General features: G+C 48.3%; 1 protein-coding gene across 1 annotated transcript in view; it reads right to left on the bottom strand.

Annotated features, from left to right (window-relative positions):
* The window catches only part of LMLN (leishmanolysin like peptidase), a 319,237-nt gene that overhangs the window by 61,288 nt on the left and 244,562 nt on the right, over positions 1–13,387 (bottom strand). The window contains exon 14 of the mRNA XM_078682424.1: positions 8,100–8,259. Coding sequence (XP_078538550.1) covers positions 8,100–8,259 — 160 coding nt within the window. The remainder of the gene's footprint in view (positions 1–8,099; positions 8,260–13,387) is intronic.

Below are 13,387 nucleotides of genomic sequence, written 5' to 3'. Positions count from 1 at the left end.
TAGAACCGTTGGCATAGTCTTTGTCCAAGGACTCTTTGAGATATTTGGTCTCTTTCCCAGTAAGTGCAAAAAGAACAGTTGATGGACAGAAAGCAGAACAATGTCAAACATTCACCCCAGTACAGAGATCTGGGCTTAAATCTATAGTTTTTTTGCTCACCGTGCCACTCCAGTTTGGACCCAGCAATATGTAATTCCGTCTTGACCCTGCGTCCAATGGGAACAGTCCAGCCCGAACTGCCAGGCCAGGCCCTCCATGGACTGGAAGAAAGCATCCTAGGACCGGTTTCGGGCTCTGAGCCCTCATCAGCCAGAATAGCTTGTCTCCAGTGGCATGGAGAGCACGGGACCCACGGCAGGGCATTCCCGATAAGAGCATGTATTTATGTGCAAAGAAAATAGCTCTTGGGCTCCAGAACAAAATGAGTGATAGGCCAACAAATATAAGCTTTTTGGTGGTTACATATCCTGAAAGCTGAAATAACAACGTGTGGTACAAAAGTCAGAGATCAAGTAGATTGTGTACATTATTAGAGTGCCATTTGCTTCCCTGGTCAAAACCACAGGAAACAACCAGTCTGAACTCTCAATAGGCTCAATGAAACCTTGTTGACAAAGATTCCAGATTTAATTCCTTCCTCATAGAAAAAGGTACTCGTCTGGGTTTATTAACTATAGGCTGGACCCCTCCTTCAAAATTATGCGGGAAGAAAAAACCCTTGATCCTACCCGACTTTTTGCTAAAAACTTCAGGAAAGGATGCCTTCCAACTCCTTACCTCTACCAATTTGCACTCACCCTTAAGCAACACCTGCTCGGGTCTAGAATGATGCCTAAATTCCTTTGCTCGAACAACCCTACTAAACAAGATCCATCCTTTGCTACGTAGACCGTTGCAGGTGTACTATGACCTTTAAAACTCTTGACACCATCAAATCCTCCCAGAACTTACACTCGCTTACCCCCATATGTGATGGGTTTAACTTGTGATTTCTTCAGTATAATATTGTAAAATTTGCGCCACTCTTCAGGACCAATGAAGCTAAAAAATGACCCAGAATCTGCCATCATGGAAACCAAAATACCGGCATGAACAATCTGACAGAATGGTCTCTTGGCAAGCATGGTATCTAACTTTAGCACCTCGTTTTGCTCAAGTCCCTATACTTCAGCATTACATTTCCCTCTTCAATATCAGACTCAGGACTGCCTTCTGATGTACACTCAGCAGAAAGGACATGTTTGGATTTTGGTTTAACAGTTGTTGCCTTAGATTTGCATACCCTTTGCAAAGTGTCCCTTCTTACATTTTGCAAGGGTCTTTTCAACAGCTGGACATGAGGAAGCATTGCCTAAAAGGTTTTTTGCTGCCACACCATTGACACTCAAAAGTTTTTTTGTTTTGTTGAGAGTCGTTTTCTTCTCTCCCCTCTTCACCGCATTGTCAAAAATACAGCACGGACACGTGCCTCCGATGCCATCTCATCCATGTAACTTGCAGTTGTGTCGGGGGGGCGCTAGAGGGCGCACGGCAAGATGGCCGCACATCGGTGAGGCTCTGCCAGACTAAGCTGAATATCCGCTAGTAATCCGCATAATCCAGATACCGTCGCTCTTTGCCCCGGCGGAATATTGTGCCTGACTACCAGTGGAGTGGTTTGAGCCTGGTACGGGGGTCTGCGGCCCCGGTTTGACTATCCTTACAGCCCTCACGAAACCGACGCGGCCACGGCCGCGTGGGAGTACACAGGCTTGCTGGAGCTGGGAGCCGATCGTCATCGGCACCTGGGGTGGGCCTTGCCGATCGGAGTAGCAGTGATTGGAGGGAGGTGCGGATAGCAATCCTGTGTGCGGTAGTTGGCTGAGTCAGTGCGGAGTGAGTCCTGACTTACACAGGCCTGCTGGAGCTGGGAGCCGATCGTCATCGGCACCTGGGGTGGGCCTTGCCGATCGGAGTAGCAGTGATTGGAGGGAGGTGCGGATAGCAATCCTGTGTGCGGTAGTTGGCTGAGTCAGTGCGGAGTGAGTCCTGACTTCCGGGAGCCCCGTGCAGGCGCCGTCAGACCGGAGCGCGCCTTGGATGCTGGCGGCCTGTGCCTCGTACGGAGCTGAAGATCGGACCTGGCGCTGCCCGGGAGGCCCGGAGGCGTTGCTGCCGAGAGATCCGACGGAGGAAGTTGCCTGATGCTGTGGAGGAATTGGTGGACGGTGGCGAAATTGAGCGCTTGCCTACGCTGGTTGCGGTGAGTGGGGCTGAGGCCTGGCGGCAACGATTGCCCCAGAGGCGGGATTCGGTAGCTCCGGGTCTGGCCACGCGAGCTGTGACTGGCGGGGGTGGGCTGCTGATCGGGACCGGAGGCGCTGGGCTGTGGAGAACCCTCGATTGCATGTGGACAGCTGCTTGCTGATCGGTGCACACGGGAGCGGCTGACCGGCCTGATTTGGCAGTGGTGTTGTAGCGACAATTAGGGAACAACGTGGTGGAGGACAGGGCTAGAGTTGCGGATAGCGTCTGAGTGAGCGTATTTTGGATATCAAGCTGGCCCTGACTCTGCTGGAAACTGCATTTCTTTACACCTGCTGGGGAATAGCTGTGTCATTGCCCAACTCCTAGCGACATTTGTGCGCCACCCGGGCTGGCGCCGCCATTTTGGGATGCACCGAAGTTGCTCATCAGTGTCTTGAGACTTACTGGTAGGGGTGTACAATTATAACTGGCGCTATGGGCAGGCCTGAGAGAAATCAGCCCAACCTAAACTTTGAAACACGTAGAACTGGGGTGCCCCTGTCGCAGGGTCTATCAGATACTGAACCGTCAGGAGCCGCGGGGGGTGCGCCGAACTTGGAGGACACGCTAATAGCCATGCAGATAACGCTGCAATCTATAGAAGGCACTATGGAAGCAGTTAATCACCGATTGGACCATATGTCCACGCAATTTGAGCGGCAAAATGAACGGATGGGTGAGGTAGAGCAAAGGGTGTCTGCGACGGAGGATGGCCTCACGACAGTGACTAATAAAGTTTTCAGTATGGAGAGAGTGTTGGCGGTAATACAGGCTAAGAATGAGGAGTTGGTAGGGCAGTCCCGGCGCAACAACATCCGCGTCACGGGGCTGCCGGAATCAACGAATGTGGGCAAAATGGAAGATTTCATGGAGAGACTCTTTGTGGAGATATTTGGTTCTGACCAGCTCTCTAAAGTGTTTAAAGTGGAGCGGGCACACCGCTCTTTGGCAAAGCGTCCGGTACCGGGGGCAGCGCCACGTCCTATAATTGCTCGAATTTTGAACTACAGGGACAGGGATACGCTGTTGCGATTGGCGAGGGAAAAAGGCACCATAGACTATCAGGGTAACAAATTGGAATTTTTCCCAGACTTCACTATGGCTGTGCAGGCAGCGCGTAAGGAATTTGCCGGAGTAAAACAGATTCTCCGGGCCGAGGAAATTCCATATGCTAAGAAGTACCCAGCGCGGCTACGTATAGGGGCACCCTCTGATAACAAAATCTTTAACTCTCCGAAGGTAGCCATGGAATATGCGAAGAAGCAGCAGAAGCGCAAGAAAGACTCAGCCATGGCGCAAGATGGGGATGACGACATGCCTGAGGATCAATGACTGCACTCCTATATTTGGGGCGTTCATAACGGTTTGCTAACGGGCCTCTAGTGACGTGCCTATTAAGAATGATTCGCTCTTTCTGTAATAATGGCTTCTCCTCTTGCACGTGCTGCTTGGTTTCCGAATTTTACAAATTCTTCATAGGTTAGAAAACTATGTGCTCTGTGGAAATTGCACAATAGTGTTGCATGTGGCAAGGTGGTTTGGGATAATTGTGCTTCTCCTAGGTCATGGGACTTGGGACCGTTCAATGGACAATCTGAGATGCTGACCTATAGTTTATACGCCAGGCCATGTAACACTGAGTTGTAGCACTGGCTCTTATCACTAACATAGCGCCGATGTGATCTATGTAGACTAAACTGTGTTGTATGACTGAAGAGTTGTGGAGTGGCGCCTATTGATCGCTGGGTGGTGGGCATCAGCCATCTCTTGGTTTACGGACTGGCTACTGTTGGTATGGCCGGGATAGGCATGAGACGACGGGCTGGGTTGCATATACTGGCAGCTTAGTCACCTCCTGCTTTCCTTAAAGGCGGGAGTTTTGTGCCTCTTAGCCCCCACATATGGGAATACCCCACATTCTGTTTGCGAGTTGGTTGGGAGGAGGGAGGTTGGGTTTGATTGGCTGGTTGGGGGGCAGAGGTGGGAGGGGGGACAGGCAGGCATCTGGAATGGCTTTGGCAGGTTGGAGGAGCTGAAGTGTGGGGGGGGGGGGAGTTCCAGAGAATCCATGCTATGGTTGGGGCTATTGATGGTGCGGGTATGTGGACGGGAGGGTTGGCGGATGGGAAAGGCATTGGTTGGCTGCAATGCTATCTACATTCTAAGAAGGAGCCTGCAGACAATTGGCTGATTTGTTACTTTATGCTTAACAACTGGTGCTGGGAAGTGGGCGCAGCAGATCCAATTACGAGGCTACATCATGGCAGGTCATATGGATAAGGGGGGCAGAATTACTTGGATCACATGGAATGTGCGGGGATTGAACAGACCACAAAAGACAAGGCAGGTATTGGCATACTTAAACAGACACGGAGTGCAAGTGGTATTCCTTCAGGAGACTCATCTTAAAGGGAGGGCGGCGGAAACGGTTGCTAGACAATGGGCTGGTACTAGGCTGGCATCTAATTACTCCTCATATGCTCGTGGGGTCATGATCTGGATTAAGAAAAATGTGCCATTTGTCTCGTTACACGAGGAAATTGACAAAGAGGGTAGATATATTATATTGCATGGGAAATTGTGTGGCACTCTGGTCACAATGGTCAATATATATGGCCCGAATGTTGATGACCCAGAGTTTTATATCACCTTATGGAACAAAGTGTATGCTTTACCTCCCTCTGCAATTGTCTGTGGAGAGGATCTGAATTTGACGCTGGATAATGCTCTGGACAGGAAGGATGATCGTCCCTATGCTGCTATAAGGGCAACTATTGCAGTGTGTGATGGTTTGAATGGACTTGGATTGGTGGATGTATGGAGGCTTGGCCATCCGGGAGTACGTGAGGGTACCTATTACACTTCAGCACATGATACCTGGTCGCGTTTGGACTACTGGTTGGTGACAAGGGATGTTAGCGGATGGGTGGTGAAAGTGTGCCATCTCACTCGAACATTATCCGATCATGCCCCTGTGCTGATGGAGATGTCGTTGCCATCTCATACACCTGCCCCATTCTCGTGGCGTCTCCCACCTGGTACTTTATCAGATCTAGTGCTCCGGGAGGAGCTAAGGACAGTTATTGAGGACTTCTTTGTTAAGAATGTTGGATCTGTGAATGACATGGGAACTGTATGGTAGGCCTTTAAGGTGACTGTACGAGGAGTGTGTATCGGTATGCAATCTGGTGTGCTTAAATCTCTGAGGGACTCCATGACCAAGTTGGAGCGCAAACTGTTTTCCCTAGAACGGCAGCATGAGGTGCAGCCGGCGGCTTCACTATTGGCTAACATACGGCTGAAGGTTTCTGAGTACAATGATCTGGCAGAACAGGAGGTTACATTTTTGTCTAAACGCACTAGGGCAAGGTATTATGGTGAGGGAGGGCGTCCAGGACGTGGGCTGGCAGATAGGATTAAGGAACCATGGGCTAGACACTGGTGTACAAGAGATCATGGATGGGGACGTGAATGTGACGACTGCTACCGGTGTCCTTGATTGTTTTGTGCAATATTATAAGCAAATGTATGGGCATAGGGAGACGGCTGGAGAGGAGGAGACAGCACAATACTTGGAGGACATAGCGCTGGTCTGGCTATCGAAAGGTCAGCAGGATTTTTTAATGCATCATATCACAGAGGGGGAGCTCCGCGATGCCATCGCGGCTCTACCAAATGGCAAAGCAGCAGGTACGGATGGATTGCAATCCGAGTTTTATAAGGAGTATGTAGACCTTCTGCTGCCACATTTGGCACTGGTCCTTGAGGAGGCCTTAGAACAGGGACAATTGCCGGCCACGATGAGGGAGGCTCTACTGGTGGCTCTACCGAAGCCGGGCAAACCACGTAATCAATGCGAGTCGTATAGACCATTGTCCCTTATGAATACTGACGTTAAAATTATTGCTAAAGTGGCGCAGATAGTGCTGATCTCTGGGACTGTGAGGCAGTGTGCTTCCCAACCCCCATATTGCCTTTCCGTAATAATGTTGCGCTTCTTCTTGAACCTGAGAATCCAACATTTTGATAGCTGAAGCATAATAGTCAACAGCATCCCACTCACCCATCAACACAGCTACTGTCAAGTGCTTTAGAACCTTTCTGCCTTTGATTTCCCAAATAATGGCGAAACAGAGCCAACATTTTCTTTTTGGTTAACACTTCTTCTATGGCCTCCAAATATGCTTCAAAACCAAGGCTTCCCATTTGACTAGAGGGTTACCCGAAGTGGGAGAAAATACGGAAGGTGGTAGCACAGATTGCTGCATTTCTGAATGTTTTTACTATAGTGACAGTCATACTATGTTGAACTTAAATGCACACTAAAATTGCACATTAAAACATGTAACACTAACACATGCAATCACCAGTACAGCATTTCATAGCAATATCACATGAGACAGGACAAAAGTAAAAGTGGCGATGGGAAAATGACTTTCTAGATACTGCATTAGGCCAAAAGAAGCCCAAACTGCATGATAAAAACACTCCAGTAGCAAAGGTTTAAACAACAAGTCATTAAAAGGTGTGCACGTCACCAAAAAGTGCACACCATATGCAAAACATTATATTAACTATATGCACTGTTCGTATCAGCTATGAAGTGGTAGAAAAACTTCAATTAAGCCCAAAAGTACAAACAATGCCAAGTTGTGTATATCACCGATGCGCACTGTTGCGGACACAGCCAGAGCAGAAATGCAGGCCTGAAAAAGGTGTGCCATTCACTGACACGCCAAGCGTTGCGAGGACTACACTTGCACCTTGTGCATAAGTGTTGGCCTGAAGAGGAGTGCGTATCACGGATACGTGAAGCGTAGCTCCTTTACGAAGTTCGACACTGGAGCTTGTATACTGGACACTTGCTTCTGAGGTTGTCAGGCAGCTGAAAAATGCCTGCTCTGGAAGTCAGCGGGTTTGTCTCCACTCATCGCCACTAAAAAAGTCCTTAATGGCCACAGTTCACAGTGTGAGTTTTAACAATTTATTGAAGAGGAAGTAATGGTACTACTAGCAGAGCAAGCAGCAACCAGCAACCGTCACAAGCTAACCAACACTATACATTCCACCTTGACAGTAGTTGTCAAGGTGGCGCATGCTTCAGGTTCTGAGCACCTAACCTAACAAATACCCAATAATTTCTTACAGTGTTTTTCATAAAATCTTGTCAGAGAATCTTGTTTGACAGTGTTAAAGAAATACCAAAAGATGCGTTATATTAACAGACAATGACAACTGAACAGTTTACATTTGTCACCTGTTGGTACTTAACTATTCACCAAAAGTCTCACATTGTTTTAGAGTCCCCCCCTCCCCCCCACCCCATCACAGTAAGAGACATACCAAGACCATGCTACACAAGCTCCTGCTACAGAAACTTTAGTTGTTTGCTTTAGTTTGAAAGGACATCCAGGCATAAATCTCTGTGGTGAAACATTGCTACACCAGTATGCATGGTGTAACCTGCAGAAACAAAAAAAGGGTCAATAAGAAGAAATTGAGTCGGACATGGCTGCCAGGTAAATGCTGAAAAGTAAAAGGAATACCAAAGAACTCATCTGTAAAATGCAAAGATTTAAAATGGTGCCGAATGCTCAAGATCCAATTTCTCAAATTCAGAAAAGTTCTAAAACAATCTGTTTTACATTTTGAATTATTTAAAATAAGTAACACATGTATGTAAAGATGTTTTTTAGTGAACACTCACTATGTATAATGCAGAAAAAGAAAAGTATGATTATTCAAAAACTAATATATTGTGACAGAATAAAACAGAATAAAAAGTCAAAGTACAAAAAACTAGCCAACTCACCTGGTTGATTCTCTGGTATTCTACAGTCTGAGCTACGTTGAAATTCTCCACTTAAATGCCAACTAAACTCTTGACTAAAAGGGCAATAGTCAGCAATTTCTACTGATCCGCCATAATATGCCAACTCCTCAGTCCCAACTCCATTTAGATGGTCAAAGTACTGTAAAAAAGCAGCAAACAAAAAAAGGATTACGAATCCCCCAACAGAACCTAAAATGTAATAAAGTATTTACACTTACCTGTAATCCTTCATTCTTGAGCTCTATATCCAGTTCCCAACAATGTGAATCTCTTACAAATTGTGTAAATGGAAGTCATGATGACGCCTAAATCGGTGGCATCTTAGTGATGCAAAGACCGATATGAAAAAAACAATATTGTTGTATGAGAGTCACTGTTACTGCACCCAAGGCCTAGCATTTGAGCAACAGTTCTATGCACTCAATGTACTTTGTCAGGCTGAACCTTCAAAGTAGCAAAAGGGGGGGAAGAAGGGTGTGTCTTAGAGAAACAACTGAGATGCAGAGTGCAGTTCCGAAAATGACAGGAATGTTCAATTTATAAATTTCCCCAGTGATTTAAAGTTGGTCTAGCCTGAGTAGGTTCAATAATAATGGCCCTGCAAAGGAGGGATGGTGCCCGGAATACCACTGTCAACAGAACAGACTTTAAAATACTTCCCTGGTGACAGAGTCCATTGAGTGTTTTTTGTGAATTTATGTGCCCAGAAATAAGTCGCAGTCTCACAATTCATCATGAGTGGGTGTGTATTAAGGGGGCGTGGCTACGCACGCAACGGGAATGGCCGCCTTGGAGTGAAGCTCCGCGCCAGGCTTGCCTTCCCGGGGCATTTATCCGTGTAATCGCCGCCTGCGGACGGCGAAAATCATCAGCGCCACCACCGGACGTCATCGCCGGCCTGCTGGCCAACTTTGGCAAAAATCGACACACCAGAGGCACACCGGAGGTTTCGTTGGACTGCTGCCGCTTTCCTCGCTCCCGAACTCGGGAGGCGCGCAGGACAGACCGGGGCTCCAGTCGAGGACGCAGGCCCAGAGGTCGGCCCGGCAGGCGCGAAGGCCATGAGACGCTGGGTGTGATGTGAAATCGCCCTACAACACCGGACCTGATCTGCATAGTGGCTATACCAGCAGACCGTTAGTCACCAAGGTACCGCGCCGGCGGTGCGGCCTCGCGGAGCAGAGCGACGCCGCCTTGCCCCGCGCGACCAAGCGGCGGCTGGTGCGGCCCGACTCACCGGCCACAGGGGCACACTGCAACCCAGCCACCTTGCTCCCCTGTGGGGTGGGCACCGGCAACGAGGCAGGACAACCACGGCGACCCAGCGACGAGCTCTGTGGGGCGCGCCCACGTGGCGGCGAGTGCCGGTAAGACCGTGAAATTACCCCCGGCCCGACCCCTGGAGCGACTGCGTGACCACATACGCCTTGGGAGTGCCGCTGAGATCCCCCATGACCCGCAGTGGTGTTTGACCCTCCACAACGCGACGCACGCTTGCCCTCTACCACGCACTGGCCAGATAATACCGACCCGCCAAGCACAAGCCGCCACAGACCACAACCGGGGGAAGTGCCACCACGGGGACCGCACACACTATACTGCACAAGCCTGTCCGGCGGTTGGACTGCTGATCACGTCGCCCTCAGAAGGCTGGTTCGTGTAGACTGCTCGGCTAGGCCCGAGGGAGCGACGCAGATGTCTAACGGGCCCAAAACAAGAACTGGCTCCAGCAACGCTAACCAGAAGGCCAAGATGGACAAAACCGGGAAGCACACCGACCCGGACCAGATGGCGGCCAAACTGGACACTATGCTGGCAGCAATGGAAAGACTTGAGGAGTCGCTAAGCCTAACCCGCACCTCCTTGGCCACCAAAATCGACAGCGTGGTCATCGATCTCACGCACCTGAGAGCAGATCACAAAAAGCTGGCGGAACGCACCACCACCTTGGAAGACACGCTACAGACACTTCAACCCCGTGCGGACCAGTCGCATAAACACATCCAGGACTTGCTGAACAGGGTGGAGTTCTTGTGATTGCTTGTTTACAACGAATGCTTTGGAACATGCATGGTACATACCACAATCTCTGCATAGGTCATATGGTGGTCTTGCACATTGCTTTTTCTCGGCATATCACTGCACTTTGTTTCCTGCTGTTCAAATTTATCCATGGGTCATATTTTATCTAAATGTTATTGTTTTTTAAGGACAATCCATTTTATTCTGTTACAAAATGCCAAAAATAAAATGCATGATTGTAAAGGTTTTAATTAACTGTACAATTAAACTCAAATTCATCACTTGAGTTACCTGTAACCAGGTCATTCAATGGTTCAAACTGGCAGTTAAAGTCCCCTCCTATAATTACCTAGAAGTTGTCAGATTGTTAGGAGAAGGGCGGTCAGTTGGTGATTCTTGGCCATAGCGGACCAGACGTGAATAGACATTTACCAGAGCAATTCTGATGTTCATAGGGAAGTTTAGAAAAATACAAAGGATGTCGCGTGATGTCTCTATCTGGTTTACGGCACAACCCAAATGTGCACCAACCCAGGTGCATGGTCCCCCTGATGGCCCTCCCCCTACCCACACTAGTAGCTGTTATACTGAATGAGGCGTAGCCCACTATGTGTTTTTCCGCCCTGGCCCAGGTTTCCTGGAACATGCAGATCTCATGTTGTCCTATAAACGACCCCCATTCTGGGTTGTCCAGTTTGGAGGTGAATCCTGCTATGTTCCAAGAAAGCAACTGTAGCCTGGGAGGACCTCTGCAGATTTCTGGGATGAGGAGCTGGGCACCCTGCCTCGCTGTGTAACCTGGGGTCAGTGGGTTAATCGCCTCCAACCCTGCCGGCTGTATGCCATTACTGACGACCGGGTGGCCAGCTATGTTAGCTAGGTGGTTTGCAGTCACCCACGTTTGATGTTTGGATGCCTGTGTGCTCTCCAAGGGTTGGTCGGGAAGTATTTGGATGACAGAGACCCCATGCCATCCTCTGGCTTCTACTCCACTCTCTCCCACCACCTGGACCACAGCCTCTTCCCCTTTCTGATTTTGATACCCATGCCCTGAGTGGGCTTCCCCTATTGTGTTAAACCACCCAAGGAGTCCCCTTGCAGGTCAGAGCTCCCATATGGGTGGCCCATACATGCCAGTCAATCTACTGATTCTAAAGGGTCGAATCTATTAGAGAGTGGTAGATTACAGAGTAGTGGACTGGCTCGGTTCTGTCCCAGAGTAGTGAGTTGCTTAGTCTGGTTCAACATTCCCCTCTCTTAGCCAGCCTGTCTTCTATTAAATGGGTTAAGTCCTGGGGATAAAAATAGCCTAGTGGGAGAGACCCTATGCCCCCATCCACCCTTCGAAGGTTCCCGTCTAGGAGTGCTTGTACAAGCGTTGGGGTCCTGAAGTTAATTACAACGCAGTCCCCTGGGACATCTTTCGGTCTCCAGCCCACCCATCCCACCCTGCGTGTCATAAGTATTTCGTCTGCATTCTTATAGGAGAATTGTCGGTGCTTGGCCAACCAAAATATGCATTTATTTTTGAGTGCCAATGAGATTCCTTTGAACCCTCATTTAGCTCTGGGACAGCAGTTAGAATGATTACGTATGGTGTTGAGGCCGATGGGAGATTGATGAATGGTAAGACTGGCCTATCTTCATTACTGTCTTCTCACGGGGCAAATTTCGCACCACCTCTGTGACTAATCGCCAGTGGGAAGTATTCACGAACCGGTGACCTTGCTGTGCGTGAACTACGATTTCTCCCTGCCTCGGGCCCTTGAGTTTGCCCCTGGCAGTCAGTACTCTTAACTATCCTTAGCCTAGCTAGGCTACTCAGCCGATAACTTATTAGCTCTTGGCTATTGTGTTTTTGAATTAAGTTGGGGGGCGTGTTACTTGCCACTGCGGATTCCAGCCTGGTGATGGAAGAGGCTGTCTGTGATTTCGAATGATTTGCAGACTCATTCCCCCTTAAGATTGCCTCAGTCTTTCCAACCCTGCTTTAAACCAATAAAGAAAGCTTGTCTACCCGCTCCATCAGGTTATTAAGTTCGTCCTTTACAATGTCCCTCACTTGGGTCTGCAGATCCATCAACAATTTATGTATCCAAGTTGGTTGCTCAATGCTTCCTTCCGAGGAAGCTCCCGTCTTAAACTCTCCAGTCATTAATCACCACATGTTCTGCGAGACACTTCTTCCGTTTGGTCCTAGCGTTTGTTGTTAGTTTGTGTTTTCGAGTTGGACCAGGGTGAGCAGCCTCAGGGTGCTGCTTGATGCTGGGTGACTCGTGATCCAATGTGTGTGTCCTTGGGTGAGGTATAGGCGAGTCTGTGGCCAAAACAGCTGGGGAGCTTGGGGCATTCGGGCTAAGGAGGGGAACCGCTAGATCTATGGTCAGAGATAGGCGCCTTTCAGTCAGTTCAATTTCTGTGGCCACTACTCCTAGTGCCCTCTGAAGCATCCTATCAATTGAAGTTTGCTGACTGGGCATTGCATTTTGTGGGGGTTGTGATTGATTTTTCCCTACGCAGTTGCGCTTTCCCATGTTTACAAGTGGCACTTTGAGTAATCTTGTAGACTTTTAGCCATGATCGGTCCACTCACTGGGCCCTACTATAAGGCCCACATGCATCAATCTCGGCTTTTGCGATTTCTAAATTGCGAAAAATAACGATTCGCAATTTAGAAATCGCAAAAGCCTATGCATGAATATTTTCGTATTTTTTTTGCAATTCGGTAAAAATCGCAATTTTTACCGAATCGCATAAATTACCGAAATACAATTTACGAATTCGCTATTCCCATTGGTTCCTATGGGCCAAAAGGCCCATAGGATGCAATGGGAAGGCATTAGCAAATTGCGATTTTCACTTTGAAAATCGCAATTTGTTAATGCATTTCATGGGTGCATTTCAAAGGACCCCCCCCTGCACCCCTGAAATGTATTTTTTGCATCATGTTTCACACACACATGTCCTAAGGACATGTGTGTCCGTAACATGAATGTTGAAAAAAATGCATTTTCAGCGTTTTAACACTTTTTGCAAATTTACCGAGTGGTTCAACCACTCGGTAAATTTGCCCCCCTAATTGCGATTTAGCAATTTTAAAAGTAATCATGCATTGCTTTTAAGAAATCGCATATTTGCGACTTCTTAAAAGCAAACGCAATTTTAGAAATAGCAAAAAAGTTACGATTTCTAAAATATCATGATGCATGCCAAAAAGCACTTTTGGAAACGCAAACGGCCGATTT

This window comes from Lissotriton helveticus, chromosome 3_1 (genome assembly GCF_964261635.1).
Source record: "Lissotriton helveticus chromosome 3_1, aLisHel1.1, whole genome shotgun sequence".
In the NCBI taxonomy this organism is placed as follows: domain Eukaryota; kingdom Metazoa; phylum Chordata; class Amphibia; order Caudata; family Salamandridae; genus Lissotriton; species Lissotriton helveticus.
This window is presented reverse-complemented; position numbering and strand designations above follow the sequence as displayed.